At 43.9% G+C, this 14206-nt stretch overlaps 1 protein-coding gene across 5 annotated transcripts in view; it reads right to left on the minus strand.

The window, feature by feature from the left end:
- Positions 1-2382: 2382 nt before the first annotated feature.
- The window catches only part of Golgb1 (golgin B1), a 65869-nt gene continuing 54045 nt past the window's right edge, over positions 2383-14206 (minus strand). For 4 of the 5 annotated variants that reach the window (XM_040750838.1, XM_040750837.1, XM_040750836.1 and 1 more), the window contains 8 exons: positions 10985-11163; positions 9925-10078; positions 9593-9730; positions 5924-6070; positions 5679-5776; positions 5059-5193; positions 3303-3411; positions 2383-3071 (listed from right to left, as the gene is read on the minus strand). In XM_040750838.1, coding sequence (XP_040606772.1) covers positions 2937-3071; positions 3303-3411; positions 5059-5193; positions 5679-5776; positions 5924-6070; positions 9593-9730; positions 9925-10078; positions 10985-11163 — 1095 coding nt within the window. In that variant the 3' untranslated portion in view covers positions 2383-2936. Of the gene's footprint in view, positions 3072-3302; positions 3412-5058; positions 5194-5678; positions 5777-5923; positions 6071-9592; positions 9731-9924; positions 10079-10984; positions 11164-12417; positions 13842-14206 lie in introns of those variants that run through there. The other variant, XM_040750839.1, reaches the window with a different exon arrangement.

Consider the following 14206-nt stretch of genomic DNA (forward strand, 5'->3'; position numbering starts at 1 on the left):
TATTAGGATAGCTACACCCATTTGCTTCTTAGGTCCATTTGACTGGAAAATCTTTTCCTAGCTCGTAACTCTGAGGTAACATCTGTCTTTGAAGGTGAGATGCGTTTCTTGTATGCAGCAGGATGGATTTTGTCTTCGTATCCATTCTGTTAGCCTGTATCTTTTTATAGGTGAGTTTAGACCATTGATATTGAGGGATATTAATGCCCATTGATTGCTGATTCTTGTTTTGGATTCGTTACTGGTGGTGCTATTTTGAGTTTCTCCCCTATTTCTGGTTTTTGGTAAAGTGAGATTATCGATTGCCTATGTTTTTGTGAGTGTAGTTAATTTTCTTGGGTTGGAGTTTTCCTTCCAGAACTTTTTGTAGGGCTGGATTTGTGGATACGTATTGTGTAAATCTGGTTTTGTCATGGAATATCTTGTTTTCTCCATCTATAGTGATTGAGAGTTTTTCTGGGTATAGTGGTCTGGAATGGAGTCTGTGGTCTTTTAGTTTTTGAAAACATCTATCCAGGACCTTCTGGCTGTCAGAGTTTCCATGGAGAAGTCAGGTGTAGTTCTGATAGATTTGTCTTTTTCTATGTTACTTGGCCTTTTTCCTTTGCTGCTCTTAATAGTCTTTATTCTGTATGTTTGGTGTTTAGATTATTATGTGGCATGGGGACTTTATTTTTGTTCAGTCTATTTGGTATTCAGTTAGCTTCCTGTACTTTCATAGGCATGTCCTTCTTGAGGTGGGAAAGTTTCCTTCTATTCTTCTGTTGAATATATTTTTTGCACCTTTGAGCTGGGCTTCTTGACCTTCTTCTTTACCTATTATTCTTAGGTTTGGTCTTTTCACAGTGTCCCATATTTCCTGGATATTTTGTGTTATTTTCTTTGGTTGATGAATCTATTTCCTCTAGTTTATCTTCAGTGCCTGAGATTCTGCCTTCCATCTCTTGTATTCTGTTGGTTATGCTTGCATCTGTAGTTCCTGATCATTTACTCAGCTTTTCTATTCTAGCATTCCCTCAGCTTGTGTTTTCTTTAATTGCCTTTATTTTGGTTTTCAGGTCTTGAACCGTTTGAATTGTTTCCTTCATCTGTTTGTTTTTTATTGACTTTATTGGTTTTTCTGTTGTTGACTGTGTTTTTATATTGCTGTCTTCATCCCCTCTTTCAGAGGGAGCTCATGGGGTCTCTTCTGGTGGGTATGCGTCTAAGGTTCTCTTCCAGTGGTTTCAAGCAGGCCCAATACTCTGATGGGTCTCATAATGGGTGCAGGTAGGTCTGAGACACTCTAGGCGAGGGGCAGGCCCAGAAAGATAGAAACAGTAGGATGTCGGGAGTTGGGGCCCCTAGAAGAGCCCACACTCACCTCAAGCAGAGGGCAGGGGGCAGAGGGAGACCAAGACTGAAGTGTGGCCAAACTCAGGGTGGTCCTTTTTGGAGGGGTGAGTCCATTCTAGGTGTGGAGCAGGCCTAGGAAGATGGAAGCAGGGGGATGTCGGGAGTTTGGGCCTAGAGCAGAGCCCACACTCACCTCAAGCACAGGACATGGGTGTAGGGAGTGCTAATTTGGAATTCTAATCCCATGTCAAAACTAGAAGTTTCAGACCAGATATTATAACACATCATATAGCAATGCAGTTCTCCAGAGAAACAACAGAACTTCAGAGAGGATGCCAAGAAAACCCATTTCTCCATTACGAATATCCCATGTTCATCCCTTGAGGAGTAGGGTGTAACATGCAGGAATAACAAGGCTTTGAAACCAAGGAGATCATGTTCAAAATCTGCTTGTACATTGAGACAGCAGGCCAGATTTTCCCAAACTGCAACTTCATATAAAAACACAGTTATACCTACCCAACCTGCACGAGCTATAAAACCTCCCCTCCTGCACTCTGTGTGTGTGTGTGGGGGGGGTTGGGTTTCCTGGGAGACTGTTTTTGTTTGCTGTTGTGTTGTTTTTTTGAGACAGAGGCTTGCCATGTAGCACAGGCTGTCCTGAACTTACTATATAGACAAGATTGACCTTGAATTTATGATCCTTCTGCCTCAGCCTCCTGAGTGCTGGAATTACAGGCAAGTGCCACCAAACTTGGTGACCTAACATTTTCCAGAGTTCTCTTAGAAATATACACACCTTCAGGAATTTCACACAATTCTGCTCCTCTAACTCAATTTCAGGATGGATTTCTCCATGCTACCTCATCTCCTTTGGCTCCAGCAGCTGAGGCTGGAAGGATGCTCACAGTCATCTGATGCTGGCCAGTGAGAAGGGCAGATTCTCAGAACTTTCAACTCTGGTAACCATTCCTTCATCCTTCACTCTTCATGGAGTGCAAACACAGGCACACAACATCTGTGCCGACAGACAGCCTCACATAATTCTTCATTCTGAAAATAACTTTATTATTTATTTTACAGTAGTTGAGGAAAGTCCTTGGGATATTGTAACTAAAATTTAATCACCATAGAACAAAGAGCTGATAGGTGAGCCCACCAATCTCTCTCTTCATTAGGTGATGAGGACAGGCACAGTGGGTGCCACTCATTACCACTGCTCTCAGGACTGGATTCAGGTGTTTTGCCTTCTCTTTCAGCCTCAACCTTGTTCCCAGAGGCAGGTGACAATGGCATTGAAGACAGAATAAACTAACACCCACACAACAGTGTGGCTGCTTAGTAGTTCTTGAGGCTAGAAGTTTCGATGTTCCTGCTGGCCCCTGGGCACTGTCTCAGAACCCCGTTGGAGGCACATCCAGAAAATAGGATGTACCAGGTCTTACAGCTCCAACCTGTCCTCAGAGCCACCTCTGCTGTTACAGGAATTCTAGATGAGGTGTGGGATGGGTTGAAAGTGAGAAGGTTGTTCTAGAACTGGCAATTCTGTCATTATAGATGAAGTAATTAAAAGTCCTGAGAGTTGTGGTCAAGTGACAAGTTTATAGATGGCCTGTGAAACACAGGATGAGGAGGACATGGACCATCAGGAAGTAGACGGCTGCGAGCAGTGGCATTCGGGTCCGAGAATGGCAGAGTGAACGCAGAACCCGCTTCCATCCAACGCCACTTCGGATCTGAAACCAACAAAACAACAAAAAATGGGGAAATCAAAGCTTCATTTGAAGGCACTTTTCCTTCACCAGTAACCCTGTATTTAAGTCAAGCTGATCCCATCCTTGCAGAAGAGAGGCATTCTGGGAGAGTTTCCTCAGTGGTTGGACACCTACAACACTGCCCATCTCCATACCTGCAGCCCATTCCCATAGCAGAGCCCTCTCCGTGTCCTGGTGTCTTTCTCCTCTTACCCTTCGACAGCTGCTTCCTGGGAGATCTATTAACACTGCTGTTTCATGAGAGCCACAGGAACCAATGATAGGTGACCGGGCTGAATCCCATTCACTATGCTCTTGCGACCTGTGTTGAGGGAAAAGATACAATGTGCGTCCCTTGCATGACAATCTTCCTAGTCTCTCTAGGAAGGTGACCTATGGAACACCACAGTAAAGACTCCTCCCATAGGCCTGTCCCACACAGCAGTAAAGGAACTGCCTGCTTAGGATGCTGGCTTGGGTGCTTCCAGCTGGGAAGCTGGTGACTGTCTTGTTCACAGAAACACGGCCAACAATCAACAGAACTAGAATCCAATACCCATTGTCTTTATAACTCAGATTCTTTCCCCCCATCTGTGCCACATTTGATTCAGAAACTCACTAATCCCCTCCCCACCCCGTTTTTTTGTTTGTTTTTGAGAAAAGGTCTTACTATGTAGCCAAGGCTGGCTTTGAACTTACAATTCTGGTTCTGCTTCCCAGAGCTGAGATTATAGGCATGCACCACTACACTTGGCACTTAAAAAAAAAATACAATCAGAAAAAGAACTCACAAAATTCTGTAGGGCTCTTAGCAAAAGGCTGACTGCAGCTTCTGCAGCCTTCTGCTTTTCTTTCTGCTGATTTACTTATTACTCCATTTTGGAAATTCTCCATTTAAGGAGAAGCTAGAGTTAACTCAGTGGCCTCTGAAAACAATGGGGCAAGGGCATGTCTCATCATTCATTTGCTTATAGGGACACACATTTTAACTGGAGTGGAGAGACTGCAACGTCCCCTTCCTCGCTCTGTTTCTTCCCCACATAGGCAATCTCCATCAGCTGAACACCAACCACTTCTCTGCCTGTGACTGGCAAAGGGAAGTTCATGGTTAGGTAGTACATTTGTCAATAAATCAAGCCACACTCTTTATTAAGTTGTCTTTTATTCTCCCCTAGGTTACAATCTTCAAAATTTCAATAGGCTAGCTAGGTGTGGTGGCATACATTTTTAATCACAGTACTCGGGAAGCAGAGGCAGGTAGATTTCTGTGCTTCAAGGCCAGCTTGGTCTACAAATCAAATTTCAGGCCAGCCAAAGCTACATAGAAAGACTTATCTCAAAAACAAACAAAACCCAAAGGTCTGGTTATGAGATAGGTAATGAGGACGCATTGATTTGGTCCCTAAATAATCTGATGCTGGGGCCGTGGGATGGCTCAGTGGGCCAGAGCGCTTGCTTTGCAAGTGTGAGGATCTACACTCACATCCCCAGTACCCATGGAAAAGCTGGCCTGACTGTGCATACCTGCAATTCCAGTGAAAGGGAGAAGATAGAGGCAGGAGAATGGCTAAAGGCCTGCTGCTCACTGAAAAATGGCAAGTGCCAGGTTCAATGAGAGACTCTGTCTCAAGGGAATATGGCAGAGAGGGATACACCAAGAAGCCTAACATCGTCCTCTGACCTTGCCTCCCTGCCCCTAACATGGACAGACACAGACACACAAGGACCCAACACATACCTCATATAGTTACTGTTGGGATGAAGTAACACACCTTATGCAGCTTACTTGTGTAATATGGATGGTAAATAGATTACCAACCCCTACAAGGTACTGCCCTGGGAAGCACAGTCTTAGTGATGATTCTCAAGTCACTCGGGGAGATTAAGATTTTAACTCACCCTGAGCCTGGCCACAGAAATGTGCAGGAGCAAGGCAGGAAGGGTGAACAGAAGGCACCCCACACCTTACCGTCTGATCTGCTCCTCGGCCAGCAAAAGTGCATTCTCGGCCGTCAGTCTTTGGTCTCGTTCTTCTTCCAGCAGCTTCTTTAACTCACTCAGTTCTTGTTGAGTGCTGCAGAGCTGCTGCAGGACTTCAGTGAAACTTGAGGGTAAAAGGCAAACAAGGGGCATCACTAGATGGAGAACACAATGTCTTCACACGGCTGGAAGCATTTCCCCAAACAGGAAAACTAACATAGAAGCACAGCTACAGAGCAAACAAAGCAGATTATCTCGGGACAGTTTTAATTCTAGCGTTTGCAGTGCTGCATGTATGCACTTGAGTTATAACTGCTGTTCCTTTCTAACACTAAATGTTAGGTGCTGTTACGTTCAATCTTTACAACACTCTGTGGCGATGGTCAGATAACAGGACATACTAAGTACGTATGGTGAACTCTACCTGCACCAAGATTACAACCCAATTTCATTAAAATAGCACAAACTAACCATAAACAAGATGTTTCATTATTACATTTCCATGCGTGTAGATAACGTATTTTCGTATTCACCCCCCCATCACCCTTTCTTGTCACCACCCAATTTCTTTGCACACAGTGCACGATGGAGGGGACCCTGCTCCTCTACCTTGGCTGTGGCTCCACTGTGGCCTCAGGATCGCTGTTTCTGCGAACTCCATTTATTTCCTGGGGCGCTCCTGGAGCAACATTTACATTTGTTGGCCCCTAGAAAAACCAGTAATGCAGTAGTTGTGATGGAAGCTCTTCGGATACTGTATGTGTGCAAACTGCAAGCATTCCACTGCACAGGGAAGGGACAGTCCCTAGCTACCCCACCCCTGTCTCACGAAGCACTTCTTGATGCTGCCTTACCCCAGCCTGAAGTTGGTGCACCTGCCTCTCCAGGACTGCACAGTGTCTGAAGAGGTCACTGTAGTGGTGCTGGCTCTCACGAAGACTCTGATTAGCATCACCAAGCTGGATGGAGAGGGTATTCTTCTCCTCAAGCAGCTGAGAGAGCTGAAGCAGGGGAGAGAATAAGTACTGCCCCCAGGACTACATCACCGGAAGCAGTGCTTAGGCAACTGGCCTGGCCTGAGCTTCTAGGATCTGATTTGTAATGCAGGACCTACCGCAGAATCATACCACAATATATTTCTTCAAAGAGAAAAATGCCTAAATGTTTCAGCCAGGAAAGGAAAATAGTTCTAGAAGAGCAGCAGGAAACTGGTTCATTTTTAATGGTGCCAAGGTCTATGGACTGAACAATGATTAAGCAGAAACCCCTAACAAAAATTCCAGTAGAACAGGCTGTTCCAGGAATATAAGCAGACGGCAGTAGGTTGGGTCCATGCTTGAACTGCTAATAAATAACAAGGTTAAGAGCTCAATATAGCCAGATAGCAAGGTCACACTTAAAACTGGGTGGAGAGAGCAGAAAGAAGTCATGTGTCTACATGTACTTGAGTGGGAGCCAACATGCTCACAAAGTAGAAACAGTAGTCTCAAAGCCAATCTTTCCTCCAGTTCCCGAGTGACAGGCAGTGGTTGCATCTATCCCTGTACAAGTTCAGTGTCAGGGTGCCCAATACCTGGCAAAGCAATCTAAGTCATTGGTTTCTAAACCAGAAAGTCTTTATTTATTTTTACAATGACTGAAAACATTTCCCAATCAGCTGTAACTTCTACTTGCTGACTGGGATTTTACTCCTCTGGAACCGGAATTCTGATTCCTCACTTATAGGCTGCCATTTTAAACTTTAGTTATGATAAATATCCAAATTTGTTAGTAGCCATGGAGATGTCCTCCTGAATACCCACCACGGAAACACAGGAAGGCTTGTTTCCTAGGAAATAGATGGATCTGGCTGCAAGTCTTGTCTTCTCTTGAGGATTCTTTTCTAAGTGTATGTGTAAGGAAGTTTATCAATGTTTTGAAGAAAACAGTTTTGTAGTGCCATCCTGGGAAAAGGCATTTGATGCACATGGAAGAGCACACATGATTACAAATGTGCTTTGTAATTGCACCTTGCACCAGATGACTTTGTGTATGGTTAGTACTCTGAAGATCAAGTTTCAGTTTATAAAACACTTGGACAGGATTTCCCTCAAGTACAAATGGAAAAAGGTAAGCTTACACTACTCAAGGCCATGGCACCAGTAGCTCCCACAGCAAGGCTTACAGGTATAGGTCTCAAGTCTTGAGTTTTACCTGCTTTATGATGGTGCCCAATCTAAAATACAATAAGGGCATGGGGAAAGTAATGGATGTCAGGAGAAAGGTTGTTACAGAAGAAAAGCGTGTAAATGTTTGAGAAGCAATACTAAGTTGAGGGCAGAGGGCTGAGAACAATGGGAACTCCAGGATAAGGAGTAACACAATGCTTTCCTAACACAGGAGGAAGCAGACTTTCTCAGCCATAATGAAGAGCCCAGGGCACACCAAACACAAGGCAACACAGACAAAACAGAACTTCTCAGTGTTTAAAATAATTGTCATTTTTGTCTCTAGTAAATCTAGAAACACAGGGCAGAGCCATGAAACTCGGCAAAGGATAAACAGGTAATCACTAATAAGCCTCCTCCATAATCAGTTGTGGATGTCTGCATTCTGCCTAGGTTTCTGGGGTTTAGGAGCAGGTACACGATCCAGGGACCATGGCACTCTCATAAATGGAGTTTACAGGAATACACCACTGCTCATAATGTATCACTGCTTTGGAGCTACAACGACAGAGGTGTGCAATGCACAAACTACTTAGGCTTCTAAGCTGCTGTCCTCTGGTCTACCTCACAGGCTAACTAAATTTAATCCACTAAAGTTAGACTAACATGATACCATTGATCACATTTTAAAGTTTCTAATGTATCCCTACACTGCACGGAAACATTTAGCTAAGCCAGCAGATGTGTGCAGAAAACCTGAGCATCCAGCAAAGGAACTAGGGCAGACAGGATTAGAGAGGAACGAGAGGCCCCCAACTTCATCTCACCTAAGTCCCCAGCAGCAATTCTCCTGACTGGTTGGGACCCACGGAGACTGAGACTGAGCTCAAAGGACTGGAGGCTTCAGGAGAAGAGGCCCCATGTGTGTCCTCAGTGTCTACCATATGGCCAGACTCTCAGCAGGCAAATGATAGCCACTCGTTAACTAGTGGATGAGGGAGCCTAGGGAGGAGGTGCCTTCCTCACAGCTAAGTTCTAAAGAAAGATGGTTTTCCCAGATGAGGAGATCCAGAGTGACAATGTCCTATAGCAGTGCAATTCACACTCCAAGTGGCTCCACTTAGTTCTAAAGTGGGCGGTGGTGATTGGAAGAGGGAATGTTGGACTCTTGATGTGTGGAACACCCTGGTTATTTTATCTTGACTACTTGTTACATGTCTCTTTACTTAGTGAAAACATACATTGCTATGTTAATGATGTTAGTTTTATGTTTTACTTCAATAAAGCATTTCAAAATTTTACCTACCAACGTAATTTACTTCATCATCTATAAATAGTTCTGTTTCAGTTTAAAGCGCTGTCATTGGAGGATAAATGCATAGACAGAGCCACAGACTAGCATTTGGAGGGGAATAAGAACTAAGATGTGACTGGAAGGTGCTCATGGGCTCTTCACAGCTACAGAGCTACAATGGTCAGAACTTCAGGTAATAGGTAAGTGAGAGGAGACCCCTCCCCATCAAACAAAACTGAACTAAACCAGGATAGGCTATTTCATCAATTCTTTTGGATCCAAAGTTAACGAAGTCTCTGACATGTCAGTTATGACTCAATTTATATCTAATGAGTACCATTACACGTGGCAAGCACACTTACATAATCACCAACTTCAGAATGACATCCCCGAAACCTTGACATAGTTACTTAGTATTTGTTGGATTTTTCTCCTCATCTGGGTAAACCATCTCTTGAATTTTATGATTTTGAATCACAGTGTTATTAGTTGTGTGATATGTGTGCATGATTGTAGGCACATTCATTCTGCAGCACATGTGTAGAGAACAGAGAACACTCAGGAGTTGAGTCCATTTTTCCACTGTAGGATTCAGATCAAACTGAAGTTATCAGGATTGCAAGGCAAGCATTTTCCCCCACTGAGCAGCCCACCCCAAACTGTGCATACATATGTGGGCATTCACAACTTTTCTCCAAGTAGACCTCTGGACTCACTAACCACTAACCTCATGAGTAACTTCTAATTCTGACAAAGACTACCTGTCTAGGTTTCTCTGAAGCGGGCAGGAACGGGAGCCACTGAGAACACTTGCATCAGTGAGAGCAACAGGAAGACAATGACTCATGGGAGATGGATGGGGAGATGTTTACACATTACTAACAAGTGTTAAGACAGGGTTAGGCTTCTGTATGGGCTTCTTCAAGTCATTCTCAAAGACCCACCAAGGGCAAGGAGAACATTGCCCGTGTCCTCCGCTCTTAGAAACTTCTGTTCCAGCTGAAGCTGGGTGCCCCTGCTGAATCTTACCTCCAGGAAGAGAAAAAAAGAAACTGAATTTCAGTCTAGCATGAAACACGTACCCTGCTGTTCAGCTGCTGAATTCTTAGTTCTTTCTGGTGATTTTCCTTTAAGCTGTCATTGAGCTGAGTCCTGAGAAGTTCTGCCTCATTAACGAGGTTTTGTGACCCATCGAGGGAAGCTGCTGTCTCTGAGGATGCCTGCCAGGATACAAACATCACTGAAATTGTCTCCTAAGATTGCTCACACCTAATTCCTCCCCTCTAGAAGAAATCATGTCCTCCCCAGAAAAAGTCAGGAGGAGGCTTGCCTAATAGTTGCATATGAGCAGTTAAAAGAGGTTGCTGGTTTTGCGTAGGGCACCCTGAATGGCAAACCATATGGATATGCTCACCTGTCTTTGGTTCTGTACGGAGAGACTCTCAGTTTGGGAGGAGGACCTCAGGAGACTCTGCAGATGACCAAGCTGCTGATCTTTATCTGAGATGGCCATAATGTACTGCTCCTTCATCTGCCTCTCATGAAGTTCCCAGGCATCCTTCTCCATTCTACACCATGAAAAAAAAAGGCTCAAATATACTCATGACACAAAGAAGAAAAACTGCATATTGGAAACATTCTGATGTATAACAGAGTGAAATTTGCTAAGTGGAAACACCCAGTGAGTTGGTGCGAGCACGGCTGTGACAGGACTAGAAGGAGGAACTCCTATCGGCAGGGGTGGGACTGGAGTCTTTTCACAGAAAAGCTGCCACTGGATTTGGAACCTGAGCAAAGAACTGGGTTTCCAAATGGGAAATACAATTCAAAGTCAGCATGAAAATTTAGCCTAAGGCACCAGTATGAATGCAAAGAGTGAAGTTCAGGAATGCAGGAGTCAGTGTGCAGGGCAAATACACAGGAAATGTGGATGGTAAGACCATGCAGGGCACTAGAAACCACCACAGTCCTTCAGCAGGGTCATGCCAACGATGCAGAACTAACATCAGTGTTGACTCTGAAGGACTCAGCATTCTGGTTCTTGCATATACTAGATATGAGACCTGAGCGAATGTCAATCTTGCCAAGTTTCTTCAATAAAATAGGAATAAACTAGTTATTTCTTAGGACTATTATTGTAAGGATTAAATGAGATACCATACATCATTCATCAAATACAAAGTCTGGTACATGTTAAACATTAAGTAATAAACATTAGTTGTTATTTTATTTATTTATTTTCCTGAATTTGGTGAAGAGTGGGGTTTCTACTGAACACCAGCTATTTCTTTGTTATGCATAAAGCCAGCTGGGTGTGATATGTAACATGTCACACAGGATGCCTTCACTGGAGGAAACTAGGTGAAACATACATAAATGGTCTCTATTTCTGTAGTATTCTATAAATCAGTAACTATTCCAAAATACAATGTTACAAGGCAACAAAAAGGGTTCAAATGCAAGGACAGTCCTACCTGAGCTGATACAGCTCTTGCTGCCAGGCGAGGTTTTCCTGCCCAAGTTTCTCCTTCATCATCTGTAGGGTTTTGGTCTGCTCTTGATACTCCTGAAGTTGAGCTTTCAGTGGACGTAAGTCAGTGACTTCTTGATTCATCTGTAAGTACTGCTGCTGCAGATTCTTCAGTTCCTTCAACTTAAACCAGAGGGAACAGAGGGTGACTCACGACTCATTTCCCTACTGACCAGTTGCTCCTACCACACAGGCACCACTGTGAGCACCTATCCATTGACAGACAAGTAACTGTCATAACTGTCATCAAGGCTACAGGGCCTAACCATTGATTCTCCCAGTTGGGCCCCACAGCCCCACCTCTATGGCTCATAGCTCCGACTCTGATCTGAGACAGACATAAAGGATCTACAGATTATTGTGAATGGCAAATGTGAAGAGTGGTTTCCCATGTACACATGTGCCTTTGTTAGGCTTCTGTATTTCTTATATGAACACCAGCTGCGTTTTCTTCATTGCTGCTGCTGTTGCCTACTTGTCTGTCTTATCTTTGTGTCCCAATTTTTGGGTGGAACGCAGGCATAGGCAAGTGCTCTATCACTAAGCTACATCCCAGCTGGACTTTAGCCTTAACTCAAGCTGAACTGATGTCCACTGTAAAGAAGATGCAGATCCTGAATACTTCGGCTCTAGAACTAGATAACCTACTGATTCTTGGATGTGAGATGATCTAAGTCATTATTTCCCTCACTATTAAATGAAGACCATTGCAGCACTTTTCCTCATACAAATATGAGAATTAAATAAGAAAAATAATAGTCTCAAAGACAAGGCTGATGAATATTAGGATGGACATGCCTTCAGCAAAACTGCACTATTTTAAAACTCTTTCCCAATATTCACTAACAGCTTGATCAAGAAATAATGTCAGGACATCGGGGGAAGACATCAGCCTTAAACACACACTTTTCACACAGTCACAAATGTTGATGCTACCACACCGGTAGCTTTTTAAGAAGCACCAAACATAAGAACGGGAAGACAACCAAGGTCAGCAGCAACACATGCTTAAGACTGGAAAGCAGATGAACGACAGTAACGGACTTAACACATCTGAGATAGCTGGAGCTTCAGTTGCTGGTAAAGAAGTTAAGGACCAACAGAACTGACTCTGCAGAATTGTCAAAGGGCTCAGGAATTAACAGCACCAAGTACCCCTGGAAAAAACAGTGATGGGGTTGGAGGGAGGTGGGAGCTGAGAGAAAGGGGGTCAGAGTAGAACTGCTTCAGAAGCAATTGCATCCAAATCCTCGGCTCCACACTTTGGTACCAGCACTGAAAAACTAGTTTCACTCTCTGGGAAAGGTAAAGGACATGTCTCTGGAGCAGGGAAATACCAGCCTGTCTGCAAGGCGGAGCATTGCTCTAAAACAGCAGTGGTTGGTGATGCACGCTGATTGCTCCCCACAGGTTAGAGCACTGCTCTAAAACAGCAGTGGTTGGTGACGTAGGCTATGAGTGTTCTTGCAGGTCTCCTGCTCAGCTTGGAGATGCTGGTTTCCTTCTAAACAGGAGATGAAAGATCTCTCAATATCTGATCAGACCTAGAGTGACCAAAGACACAACCTTGGGGACCATATCAATAAGTTCAACAAGATCGCGCTGCAGAAAACTCACGCCAAGTCCCCCCACAAGCTTCTTAGAGTCTTCTCTTCACGTGAAGATGAAACAAGGATTGTTCTTCATCTAGAGAAAGGTTAACATCAGGAATGAAAAGCATCTGCTGTAAGAGGGTAATTCAACACATTAGCAGGGGGACATCACATGTGATCAAAGACAAGAGAGAATGCTGGCAATCAGAAACATTACAGCAGCAATAAAAAATTACCTAGAAAGTCCACTAGCAGAAGAAGTCAATCAGGTGTGGAGATACATACCTGCCATCCTGGCCTTTGAGAGACTGGTGCAGAAAGGCATGAGTTTGTGGTCAGCCTGGGCTACACTGAACCCTCTAGGTAAGACTCAGCTATATAAGACCCCATCTCTATAACAAAATAGGGGTGGAGAGATAGCTCAGCAGTTAAGAGTCCTTGCTGCTCTTCCAAAGGACCCCAGTTCAACTCTCATGTTGGGCAACTCAAAATTGCCTGTAATTCCAACACCCTCTTCTGGCCTCCACAGGCATATGCACATGTCATACACTCACAAATACATACAGATAAATTAAACAACAAAGCAAAACACCTCCATCCGAGATAAGTTAGAAAAGTCACCCATGAAACAAGAAAAAAAAAGTACATAAAAAAAGAAAAGAAAAAAAAAAGGAATTTCTTACAAATTAAGACTGGAGAGATGACTCAGTGGTTAAAAGCACTGTCTGCTGCAGAGGACCCTGGTTCTATTCTAGCACCCACATGGTAGTTCAAAACTGTTACCACAGTCTGAGGACATCCAAAGTCACCACACATGCATGTGGTACGCAGACACACATGCAGACAAAATACCCATACACATACAATAAATAACCAAAAATAACAACACGATGACAAAGATAAAAGCATCAAAAAGGATCAAAAGGTAAGCTGAGAGCTGGTGAGAGGCCTCAGTGGCAGAGGTGCCTGTATGCAGGAAATGTAAGACAGATGGGACAGCAAGCACTTGGGAAAGTAGAAAGGCAAAACAGAATCAAGTAACTGGGAAGTGTGGCAAGAGAATCTGAGGTCTGGAATGATCCCCCAAAGAAAGCAACGAAGGCATTCCAGCCAAGAGGATAGTAATGTGGGTAGGATGGACTCACTGTGATCTCTGTGGACTGAGGTGCTAAAGAATGGTGGCCTGCGTGCTAAAGAATAAGTAAAAGGCTGGAAAGATGAAGACAAAACATAAGGTCTTGAGTGGCAGATCAAGGAAGGGATCCTAAGCTACACAGTCCAGGCTTGTCTTGAACTCACAGCAGCCTCCTGAGTGGGGCAGCTATAGGCATGTGCTGCCATGCCTAGCGACACTTACTTTGAGAAATCCCTTTACATTTAACTTCCTTTTGGACAAATTAGGGTTGAGCAACACTTGTAGACAAGCTAAGTTCTTACTGCCCTGATCTAGCAGGTGATTAAGTGCTCAACCACCACTGTGAAAAGACACTGAGTGATCCTATGCTTCCCTGGAGTATTTACAGGATATGCAAAGCAGCTTGGGATCTTTAAATCCTTTTATAACCAAATGCACA

This window comes from Mesocricetus auratus, unplaced genomic scaffold (genome assembly GCF_017639785.1).
Source record: "Mesocricetus auratus isolate SY011 unplaced genomic scaffold, BCM_Maur_2.0 Super-Scaffold_100008, whole genome shotgun sequence".
Taxonomy (NCBI): Eukaryota; Metazoa; Chordata; class Mammalia; order Rodentia; family Cricetidae; genus Mesocricetus; species Mesocricetus auratus.